Here is a 12,500-nt window from a genome sequence, read left to right as displayed (position 1 = left end):
TCCCCCTCAAGGGCCACGGGTCATTAGCCTGTTTGCGGGTCGATAGCCGATGAGGCGAATGGGCTAGCCCTAATTGTTAATTTTTACTACTCTGCTAGCCTTGTGGGTGAATGTGAGGGTTAGGATACTCAGTTGCTGATTTTGATGTAGTCATTAATTTTCTGTTTGCAAAATTATTTTTTTCTGCCACAAATTTATTACAATTATTTTCTATCAGTACTTTTTCTCCCTTTATGGTCATCCTTTCACTGCTTGCATTACTTTAACCCGCGAGTTTCAAGACAAGCAAAGATTCCAAATTATAAATTAACCTTTTTACCCTATTAAAAGATAATATAAAATACGCCGTGTTGGGTGAATATTAGGGAACTTTAGATTTGAGTTCGAGTAAGAGATTGTGTATGAGTACTCGTACTCAAATCTGCAAGTTCCTATTGTTTGCTATAATACTGCAAATCGTGTACATATACATCACATCAGTGGAAAAGATCTTTTGCAATATTTTGTTATCTAGATCTTTTAGCTGTTGGTTGTTGCTTCCTTTTCAGCTTTGATACAGAGGTTGATGTCACAGGCAGTGAAATAACCACTGTTGGTGACACAAGTTTCATTGTAGAGAATGGAGTGGTTTCGATTTTAGATAACGAGGATGATCAGACCAGTGACTCGTACAGTGACACAAGTAGCGACAGTGATGATCCAACATTGTATGTTGCTGTTTGTTTTGTTTTTTCTTTCTAGTTAATTATAGTTAGGTCTCTGTGGCTATGTTTATGGCCGTCAAAGTTGAGCTAAACTTCAGAACTTATTTCATAAAAATTATTGTCCCTATGCTGAGATCTATTGTAGATTTAGCACTCTGACTGATTTTGGAGAATTCGAGACACATATTTTTCTCAAGAGGTCAGAAATATTATAAAGTGTAACACTTAACCTGTGGTTACTGAAACTCGACAGCTATTTTTGCATGCATCTATAACTATCTCAGACCAAGCCAGAGCTTGTCAAAGCCTCTGGGAATAGGAATTTGTTTCCTGATGTCTTTTTTAGGCTAGTGAATGTAAATATTCTTATCTGCAACATGCACCTTATATTTAATACATGTTTATTTTCAGTTATAATATATATTTTCTTTTTCCATCACCCTTAGTGATTTGAATTATCTTGGTGATGCTCTACGGGAGCTTGATGAGGATCTTGACGATGACAGTCAATTATTGACTGACAGTGAAGAAGACATGTTCTACAGGTCAGTGAAGTTGGTTTTGTACTTTGTTGCTTGAGAACAAAATAACTGTTAGCATTATGGGGCTGTGCTAGCGCAAGACTCTGGTGGTGGGTTCATGATAAATAAATTAAGATTAATTCTGTATGTTTAACAGTTTCATGAGAATAAAAAAGGTAAGCGAAGGTAATGCAACTATATTTTACTTCGATAATTTGTGACAGTGCACTCATTTTTCCCCCTCTCTCCATCAATTCTCCATTTTAAGGGTGTTCAAAGCTAGACAAAGCTACTCAGAAAGGAGAAAAGGACTACCTTAGATGTTATGTCACCGGGGATCACACTCGGGACCTTGCACACCAAAGGCCATGCCAATTGTGTCACCCGTGTAATATTGTTTTTATTTTCTCATAACATATAGGGAAGAAGAATTTGGGGATGAAATAAGTGCCATGGGTTCCTCTGGAACAACTGATAAGGACCGGTCAGCATCGCCATCGCCTCTTCATTTATCTGTAGCTACGCAAACAGATTCTTCTACAGCAGAAACACCTTCCTCTCCAGAAACAACCACAGCCTTTCCCACTCCACAACCAGTCCCTTACGTGAAAAATGCCCTGCGTGCAAGTCCATTTAATCGTATAGAAGAACAGGCTTGCCTTAGCAAGGAAATCACTCTTGTTGTAGGAACAAAAGTTGTTTGTTCCCTCGACCTTCTCATGCAGTTGTTTGTTGAAAAGTGTCGCCACCCTGGTTGTCCGCTAGCAACCACAGTGGACCACACGCTTTGTGGCACTAGTGTTTTGATCAAGTGGAAATGTTCAGCGGGTCATTTTGGGAAATTCTGGAGTTCCCACAAGGTCAATGGGGTCCTGGCTAACAATCTCCAGGCATGTGGTGCTGTCCTTCTGTCTGGTAATAACTTTGCTCAAGTTGAAAGGTTTGCCAAGTTTTTGGGTTTGTCTTTCGTATCAAGGTCGACATTTTGTCGGGCTCAAAGGGTGTATTGCATCCCAGCTATCAATGAGTGGTGGACATGGCAGCAAGGTATTATCAACCATGAGCTGCAAGGCCAAAACCTTGTTGTGATGGGTGATGGCCAGTGTGATTCTCCAGGGTTTACAGCTAAAAACCTATGTTATTTTTTAATGGAGATGACCACTGGATATATCATTGACGTGGAGGTTCTCGATAAGAGAGAAGTCGGGCTAAAGTCTGTTAATATGGAAAAAAAGGCTCTGCAAAACATCCTTGAGCGAATCACAGGTGTTCTGACAGTGGGAGAAGTTGTTACAGATGCCTCAGCAAGTATCAAAAAAATGATGGGTGAGCTTAGAAATCAATGTACTTTTGCTTTTTACCTTGCAGCGTTTTCCGATTTACTCAAGACAAAAGTAAGAAGTAGTATAAAGTACCAGTAATTTGTGCCTTGTTGAATTTCCAACTTGATACTCAAAAATTAAATAATTATGGTGATGAGATCTTTTAGGTGTTGTCAATGCCAGCTGAGCACTGAACTTCAGCAATTTAGACATGCAGTGTAGTAGCACATTCACTTTTGTAAGCCATTTGAACCCTACCCTAGATATTATACCCTAAGGTACTTTGTTATTGTTCTGCTTTGGATATAGGTGTAGGTCAGTATCGTTGTACACACTTGCTATACCATCATGGCGAGGAACCAATTAAATCTCTCCATTTTCAAAGAGAAGTATACGATTTTTTTTGGTTCAAGGTTGGTGGGATTCTAAAACAGCAAGGCATTTTTTATTAACTTTTTTTTTTTTGTGTTTCCAGGAAGTGCCTTTCCAACAATTTTCCATTCTCTAGATGTTTGGCACAAAGCCAAGAGCATTAGAAAATGTATCAGTAAGGTAAAAAGTAAGGTGCATAAATTGACCTGAAATCAGCTGTGTGTATATGTAGTAAAAATATCCTGACCCCTTTGAACGATTTTCAATACATGTCTCGGTAAAGGTTACATAGGTTACAATTTCAATGGTAGCAGTTTTTCAAACATTTACTGGGACAGGTACAGTAGATTCACACACAGTGCATGTTTTTGCCAAATCTATCATAATTATATATTTACCTTCATTTTTATCTCAGATTGGTAGTGCAAAAAACATGGGAAAAATAAGTCAGTGGGCAGACCACATAATTAACCACTTTTGGTTTTGCTGCGAAATGGCCTCCAAAGAAACTAGCAGTGATGAAGAGGCTCTAAGGAAGATGAAGGTAATTATTTTGTACATAAGCTGGAGTCATTCATTTCACAAACTTAGTTCAGGATGATGATTTCTAATCATTCTGAGTACAGTGTATTTGATTGTTGTTGGATTAGCAACTTACTTTCGATGACTTCTACTTCATTATGCTTATGTAGAGCTAAAAATATATTTCGTGAAGGGTCTGACTGTTCTACACTTTCTGGTAAATGTAATTTCATATTATAATAGTCGAGTCTGTGAACCTTTTTTGTTGAATATGAATGTGCTTGTTGAGCAGTGAAGTTACTTTGTTCAAGCTAAACTTGTGAGAACTAAAACCAAAGAATACTTGACAAAATAAAATTAACAAAATTAATAATCACGAATTAAACATACTAAGGAGGGCGGTTAGCCTGCCCTAAAATGGGGCACATGGTATCACACTTTTTTACAGTACACTAATGTACACCAATGTTTCTCACTATGCAGGATAAATGGATTGGCCTATTGCATCATGTCTGCAATGACCATGATTGGCCTGGAGGGAGCTGTGACCATGGTGAGTTACCGGAAGACCATTCTCTCCCATGGTTTGACAGGAGAGCAAAGGATTTTGAAGCACTGCAAAAGATCATTCTTGACCCTGCCCTGCTGGAGAGTTTCAAGTCCTACATCAAATTCAGGTGAACATGGAATTACTTTTTTTTTTCCTCTTATATGCAGGGCTGTCGCTTAGATTTCAAGATGCAGGGTACATGCTACACTGTATTTAGGCAGGGACTTAAACAGCTACGAAGTTCAATTGGTCTTAATAGTTTATCAGTTCTGTTGGATATACACAAACACTGTAGAAACAGTTATAGCTCTATTAAATTTTAAGTGAACCGTATCAGTGGAATCCTTTTTAAATAAAATCTCTACTGCGGTCTTCATGTATTGAATAAGGTTTTGATATTCATTGAAAATATTAGTATTAAATTAAGATATTTTTGTTATTACTTCTGTAGACACACCGGTGCTTTGGAATGTGCTAATAGCATGTCTCTTATGTACACATCTAAGAAAGTGTCATTCACGTAAGTCACATTGTTTCCTTTTACCTTTGTGCAGCATGGTTTAAGCCAACAGTTAAATAAGTGAATGGCAATAAATGACACTGTCATATTTGACCAGCATTGTAAGAGGTCATGCAAAATCTTTGCCTCTTAAACTGATCCATGACAACATTATAAGTTTCTCGTTATTCATGTCTGCGCACAGCAGGTTTAATTATCAGTATTGAATGTTAATGAACTGGATTGGAGAACTTTTTGATATTCTCTTGTGAAGATGCTGGGAAGTTTTATCGTCACTATTTTAACTTATTGCAAAGGTACAGCTGTAGCTTATCATGCATGTTTCCCTTTAATATTGAATTTTTTTATAACATTTTCAACAACGTCCAGGAAAACAGTTTATAGAGCAAGGAAGAAATTGACTGCTATAGATTGGAACTACCATAATGATCTGCCAAATGCCACAAATGAGGATGCTGAGACTGTGATCACAAGAAAGTATAATCAACGGACAAAATCTTGGGATGTGAGGACAGTAAAAGTGTCCAAAGACTATGGATACATTTGGATTCTAATGGCAAAGATTTTCAAACTTCGCGTTGATGATGATGATTCAATCGCACGGGAGGTTCCACTAGAGGCAGATGATCCGAGACTCATTGCTCCCACCATTGCAGAAAGTGAGCCTCCTCCATCTCATGAGCTCCTTGCGAGAAGGAAAAGTAGATTTTCACAATTTTCACAAACAAGTAGCTGATTAGTGTTGCCGAAAACAAAGCTTCAGCGACTGTAGCTTTTAGTATATCTTTTGAGACATAGGGGGTAGTCTGAGTCCTAGACTGACACATTCATGGCAGATGCAGTAGCACTAGTCAAATAACAGTCCTACCAATGTTCATGACTGTCTTTCCTTGTCTGTAGTGGCTCCTCCAAAAATCTTCTGCAATAGCCCTTTTCACGGTTAGTTTTTCTCATTTGCATTACAATGTAATCTAACGTGGGTGCGATGCAATTTCGGGTTTAAACTACAAAATAGCCTGAAATTGCCTCACATACATGCTAGATTACATTGTAATGCAAATGGGAAAAACTAACCGTGAAAAGGGCTATTGGTATAGGATTTAATAGAGCGCAAACCAATTATGGAATAGGACACATTTTGGGCATCCTACTAAAGAACAGTTACGGATATCAGATATTGTTAGAAGCAACATTTATTTACAGTCTGTCCCCTTTGATTTGTTTAAATAGTAGTCCCGCCACTGTTCATGACTGTCTTTCCTTGCTTGCAGTGGATGGGAAATGGAAGCACTTTCTGTTTTCCTAGCTATTTTTAGGGGTGCAGGGATGGGACTGGGGTGAGAGCATTCACCTCCCAACAATGTGGCCCAGGTTCGATTCCAGATCTCAGAGTCATGTGGGTTTAGTTTGTAGTTCATTCTCTTCTCTGGTCAAAGATGTTTTTCTCAGGGTACTCTGGTTTTCCCCTATCTGCAAAAAACATCACTTTCCAAATTCCTATTCGATTCGGCTACAGTGGACAAGGAGAACCCATTATTATTTTTATTTATTTTTATTTTTTTTGGGATCGATTACTGGCAACATTTTTAGCAAGGGTTCCCTGTACAGTAGCTTCAATATAGCTTGATGTTGAATAGTGTAGCCAGATTTGGTGAATGTTGTAAAGAACCTCGCAATACCACGGTATGTCCTGTGGGTGATGTGATTTTTATCAAACTGATATTACCATAATAACAGAAACCCATATGGGTTGAAACGTGTAACGGCCCCTTGTGTGCTGGGAAACAAGCTTCTGAATATTCAATTTGCTAAGTACCATATTTGGAACAACCAGAGCGAGGGGTTTCCAAATATGGGACTTAGCACTGAAACATTCAACCAATCAGTTTGCACTGAATATTCGGAAGTTGTGAACGCGCGTTACACGTTTCAACCCTTGTGGGTTTCTGATAATAATTTATAATAGTTATGGTGTACAGTACACCAGTGTTTGTCAACAGAACATTCAGGCCAGTGATTAATTTTGATTAGCTGCCATAAATCTGTTCATTTAAAATTTAGAGTTTCTGCCATTCCAATGTTGAAATAACAGACTAAACTACCCTTGGTTAGAATTTTCAGAGACAGGAAATAACACTCAACTTTTAGCTTGTGTTCTTCAGATGCCAATGTAACAATACTAGGGCAGCAGTCTCTTTCAAAATGAGAGATACTCATCCTCTTGAACAATCTTCATTCCTTATTCCATTTCACAAGAAACTGCATTGTTATATGTAATAACAAAAATTAAAGTTAACAACTCCATTGTGCTGCATGTAATAAGGTCTATTGGATTGCACAGTAGAGAAGAGGATTTTTTGCTAATTTTGTATGGTCGTGTACCATCAAGAAAACTATTCACAAATAGAAACTGAAAGTCTAGAAAAATCTGATATCATATTACTAGTTATTCCTTGTCTTCAGTATTATAATTGTTCATGTAAGTTCCAAAAGTGCCACAAAACAGTAAATTGCGCAAGGCATGTATGACCCATAATGCTTTACCTGCCAAAATTTACTTGTGTACAAGTAAATGGTAGAGTTGTATGTAGAAAGAAGGTTTCTGTCATTTCTGCCAGATACCCTTCATCAGGATGCTTGGCTATTACTTGTGAAGTGAACAATAAATGTCAAACAGAATTGCATAGTGCCTCCCACTATAGACCTCTTCAAATACAGTTGAACCTCTGCTAATAGCCACTTTTTTTAACAAGGACCAGTTTCTTCAGTCCCCAAGGTGGCCGTTGAGGAGAGGTTCAACTGTACATAGATCTGGGCAGTGTTTTAGAAGTGCACTAAAGCTAGCCTACTTCACAACGAGTGCAAATCAAAACTTCTACACCTATATGAAATAGCTTGAGATAGAATGACAATGAAATAATGCATAATGAGGCTGAATAATTAGGCTCTGTTGGTGATCCTTGTGGGTAATCATATGTGTTTTTGTTTTACTGGACAAGCTTTTCAGAGACTATTGCTGTAGTTTTTTTTCTCCAGTGACATTTCAGTGCTCTCGGAACCCCATATATATACCTGTCGCTGAAGGGTAGTGTCGGCGAATGCAAAGTACACAACAAGAGGGAACAACTTTTCTCTTCCTTTTTCCCAGGTAGCCATGGGTATCTAAAATATAGTTTCTATATGCAGCATTACGGAAAGTACGGCTACTACTGTCCTGTCTGTCATTGCGGATATCTGCTGTATTTTTGGCACAAAGCAGTAAATATTCTGCATCTAAGCAAAGTTTTCGAAAGCGCCTTGTTTGCGAAACACAATTCCTTCGCCCACAACACTTGTTCTCCATGTCTCGCGGCATAGTACGACAGCAACTACATTTGCACCATTCTGGAACTGGCTCATGGTCAATAGATTGTGTACTTGCTGATGGCACATTCAGAGGTGAGGTATTATCATAGCCAGCAACATTGGGTTCTTGGTCAGAGTTATTGCTCTCATCTTCTGGTTCCATAAGTAAAAGTGAATCGACATAATCCATGCTGCCTACACCCCTTTGTAATGCTCTGATGGCCAATGTTTTTGCCATTTGCTCATCAAGAGTGTTTATAAATTCCTACATGTGAAAGAATAAAACCTATTTCAGTGCCAGCACAATGACAAATAGGCCTCTTTGGAAAATACCATAATACTCTTTGTTTGTCTCCCCAAATTTTGCAGAAGCATTGTTTTTGTTTTCTCTTGGGACCATTGTAAGTCCCAAGAGAAAATCAAAACAATAATTATGCAAAATTGGAGGACAAACAAAGAGTACTATGGTATTTTTCGAAGTGGCCTATTATCTGTCTATTATATTATCTGTCAGAACATGATTATAGCGTAAGTTCTTTACATTATATAGTTTTGTTTGGTGGTGAACAATAACCACTGCTACACTTTTTGTCACAAAAATGAACATAATACAAAGTCTTAGTATAATGGTACACTGTATCAGAACTGACTCCAAAAAAAGATCTAGTCACTCCTTTTTACTTGTATTCAAGGATCGTTTGCCTGTTTTGGTGACAGATACTTGTATACATTTATATGTATATATATGACAATTGATCACGACGACTAGAACTATCGCAAGACAAAATATTACCACAACACGTCGATTCTCCAAATTTCCTTCCTCTTCTTCGCTTCTCAGCTGTTTTTGATTCTCCTGATGCTCACTGGAGGCAGCTGTTCCTTGACCCCCGCTTTCAGGCTGAGAACAAAAATTTCAGAAAGAATTACTGACGGTAAAACCTTACTGACAATGTGCGTGAAGCCAAGCTTGTGTACAATCGCAGCAAAATCTCACCTTGTTTTTACATGCCTTTCACCTTGTTCCGCACTTACAAGCCGCAGTGCACGATTTCCCATCTGTTCTGCAAGGACATCCTTGACGTACCCTCCCAGTTTTTGTCAAGCAGGTACTAGAACAACTGCAGGAGACTCTTGACTATGCAAATTCCAAAGAAACAAGCACGAACTACCAGTAAATACGCCATCGCCAAATACACACAACTTCAAATATCACCGCTTCAGAGCGAACGAAGACAATCCGTTTTTTTTTCTTTTAATTTTAGCTGTACCTGTTGGTCCTCCGCAATATTACGGGCCATTGTTGCACGTCTGTCGCTTTCTTTATTCTTTAAACAAAAGGTCACAGGCCAGACATAATATTGGTTTTCAAACGTAGGCGACGATCCTGCGAAAACTTCAAAATCGATTCGCATTGCCGCGGGGCGCCGCTTCCGGCGATTTCTATTGGTGAACCAGCTACCGCTGTCAATCATGGCTGTACATGCGCAATATCGTGCTACAGTCCCTTTAACGAACGCTTTTTATTTAACTAATATATTCCTACTTTTCACGTTGCCATGTTACCACCAATAGCGTAGCTCCTACTCTACTATAAAAACTACACGTAACCCATAATCCCTCGATTCGCTCTGACGAAGGGCTAACGCTCGAAACGTCAGCTTTTAGAATCTCTGTACGGTGGTCAATTTACATTATCAACTCCGTTGATAAACCAAATTTTTGTAGTTAATTTGTCATATTGCAGTACACTAATTTGTAGTATTTTTTATCTGAACTGGCGGGTGACGCACCTCATACAGTTCAATGTAACTTTTAAAGTAGGTCTAACCATGCAATTAATTTGTCATAATATAATAATTTCTAGTATTTTCCATCTGAACTGGCGGGTGGCGCACCTCATACAGTTCCATGTAATTTGTAAAGTAGGTCTAACCATGCAGTTAGTTTGTCATAGTATACTAATTTGTAGTATTTTCCATCTGAACTGGCGGGTGGCGCGCCTCATACAGTTCGATGTAATTTGTAAAGAAGGTCTAACCATGCAGTTAATTTGTCATATTGCAGTACACTACTTTGTAGTATTTTCCATCTGAACTGGGGGGTGATGCACGTCATACAGTTCAATGTAACATTTAAAGTACACATGTAGGTCTAACCATGCAGTTAATTTGTCATAGTATACTAATTTGTAGTATTTTCCATCTGAACTGGCGGGTGGCGCGCCTCATACAGTTCGATGTAATTTGTAAAGTATGTCCAATGATGCAGTTAATTTGTCATAGTATACTAATTTGTAGTATTTTCCATCTGAACTGGCGGGTGGCGCGCCTCATACAGTTTGATGTAATTTGTAAAGTCAAGGCTGCTGCCTAAGAAAATTTCAAAGGGGCCCTCAGAGCTAAACGCTGAGAACCTAGGAGCCCAACATAGGAAGTGAAAGGTGGTGCTGTGAAAAATTAAGGCGCCCAGAGCTATTCTTTGGGAGCCCAAGGCTACTGGGCTCCTGTTAGGCAACAGCCTTGAAAGTAGGTCTAACAATGCAGTTAATTTGTCATATTGTAGTGATGATGATGATGATGATGATAGTATACTAGTTTTAGTATTTTCCATCTGAACTGGCTGGTGGCATTCCTTATACAGTTCGGTGTCACTTGTAAAGTAGGTGTAATCATGCAGTTAATTTGTTATAGCATTTTAATTTGTAGTATTCTCCATTTGAACTGGCGGATGGCACTCCTTATATGGTTCGATGTGACTTGTAAAGTAGGTGTAAACATGCAGTTAATTTGTTATAGCATACTGTGAAGTATTTTCCATCTGGTTCTGTAGATAAACGTGTTTGAAGAACTTAGATTCAAGTACAGTACTATAGGAACTTGCTTCCAAACAATGCCTAACAAAATGTTCATCACAGTTTTTGGTTGGTGCATCATTAAACACTTAATGACTGGTCCCGAGGGAAACAGTTCATTTTGTTTCCCGAGAATCTCAATGTTTCCCCGAGGCACAGTGATTTGTTATATTGCAAAACAAATGGGTCAAACATTTAGAAAAAATCGCGCATGTTCCAGCTACAACATCAAGCCACATGCAACTTCACTCTCTTATCACTTGCAACATCGATCAACATTTCGCGGGTAACAGTGAACTGTTCCCCGTTTGACGTCATAGTTTTCGCACTGTTGCCCGCTTATGGCATTTGGCGGTAAACAGTGTCATTGTGAAATGTCATGTGACCATCAACTAGCCAATGAATGGGCGCGCTGTAGCGGGAAAAACTCGAGCTATATAACTATATATTGTTTGATAATAGTATTGGGCGCAGTTCAGATACCAAACCTAATAACTTAAATCAATTACATGAAAATACAATGTGGCGTATGAATCAATGTGAAATGGCTGAGTCATTCTCCTAGCTGCTATTTCAACTTTCAGGCAGGTTCGATTTAGATACTGAATTTTTCTTATATGGAAGTATACTGTGCATATACTTGTGACGTATTATATGGCAGTTATTATGTTGTCCTAAGGTCAGCCTAAGGTTTTATTAATTCCCAATCAAATGTTTGGTATCTGAACTCAGCCTTAACTTCTCCGTTGGCTTTAACATTGCCAAGTTTACTGCCGTAAGGGATATTTTGTTATGCTTTTGAGATTCAAAATGTGCATTGATCCAAATGAATTGTTGTATTGGCAAAAACAAAAGCTATGGTATCTGAGACAAAATGAAACCGCTTCTGCAGGTTACATTTCCAAAGTACTACATGTATAGAAAGGCAAAATAATTTCATTAATTTAAGGAGATGACTAATAATTGATAGAGGCCTTTGATATACCTTATATTATCGTTGCTCCAAACTAAACAATGTAACTAATTAAAATTTATTTAGGATTTAAATACCTGTATATCTATCATAATTAGGAACTTATTGTCACGCAAGTCAATTATTTATTAAGATGAGTAATAATTTGCTGCTAGTTGTATTGCATTAGGTTGTTACTAAATTCTGCATCAGGGTACAGTGTCTGTTTCGGCCACGAATTTGAAGAAAAACGTTGAGTACTTCTATCATCTTATTTACCTTACCTACATTCTTTTGCATGTAACGTTTGTATTTCAGGTGCATTATGAGAATGGATTATTTTCGGCATTCTAGTTTCTAAGGATAATTCACCTTTGAGTTCCATTGTATGGAGGCACTGTATAAAGGGCAATAAAACAGCTTCATGAATATATTGCAAATACTGTATGTCCATCCAAGTTTCAGAGCTATTTAATTGCCATCTCAATGTGCACTTGTATTATTAATAGTCAAAATTGAGAATAATGATATTGAATGTAAGGAGAAATGTAGACTCGGACAAATATCCGAATCCCAGATGGGATTTGAACCCACGACCCTCTGTGATCTAGTCGGATGCTCTAACCACTGAGCTACTGGAGACTCTATGGTGAGCAAGGGTCAATTTGTGGGTCTCGACTGGAACCGCATCGCGCGGCTACACAGCCAAGTATTGACTAGCATATTTGAAACTCACTAACAGCATCGCGCTGTCACATTAATGCATATCAAGATGCAGCCAACCAACCTCCAAAGTGAGTGTGTTAACGATGAAACAACAACAATGATATTGAATGTA

At 38.3% G+C, this 12,500-nt stretch overlaps 1 protein-coding gene and 1 long non-coding RNA gene across 3 annotated transcripts in view; one reads left to right on the top strand and one right to left on the bottom strand.

Annotated features, from left to right (window-relative positions):
• Nucleotides 1-12,500, bottom strand: part of LOC138031850 (uncharacterized) — a 66,307-nt gene that overhangs the window by 7,112 nt on the left and 46,695 nt on the right. The window lies entirely within an intron of this gene.
• Nucleotides 1,728-5,247, top strand: LOC138032369 (uncharacterized). The gene is made up of 6 exons (XM_068880034.1): nt 1,728-2,555; nt 3,027-3,099; nt 3,335-3,463; nt 3,925-4,118; nt 4,443-4,511; nt 4,881-5,247. The coding sequence occupies exons 1-6, from the start codon at nt 1,945-1,947 to the stop codon at nt 5,245-5,247; spliced, it is 1,443 nt and encodes a 480-aa protein (XP_068736135.1). The 5' UTR covers nt 1,728-1,944.

This window comes from Montipora capricornis, chromosome 2 (assembly GCF_036669925.1).
Source record: "Montipora capricornis isolate CH-2021 chromosome 2, ASM3666992v2, whole genome shotgun sequence".
NCBI lineage: Eukaryota > Metazoa > Cnidaria > Anthozoa > Scleractinia > Acroporidae > Montipora > Montipora capricornis.
The sequence above is the reverse complement of the archived record's forward strand: the minus strand, read 5'-3'. Positions and strand labels throughout refer to the sequence as shown.

Excerpts from the sequence above, each read along its gene's own strand:
- LOC138032369 (XM_068880034.1), top strand. The coding sequence starts at position 1,945 with ATGCAGTTGTTTGTTGAAAAGTGTCGCCACCCTGGTTGTCCGCTAGCA. Across the intron at positions 3,100-3,334 it reads TTAGAAAATGTATCAGTAAG|ATTGGTAGTGCAAAAAACAT; the intron begins GTAAAAAGTAAG and ends TTTTTATCTCAG. Across the intron at positions 4,119-4,442 it reads AAGTCCTACATCAAATTCAG|ACACACCGGTGCTTTGGAAT; the intron begins GTGAACATGGAA and ends TTACTTCTGTAG.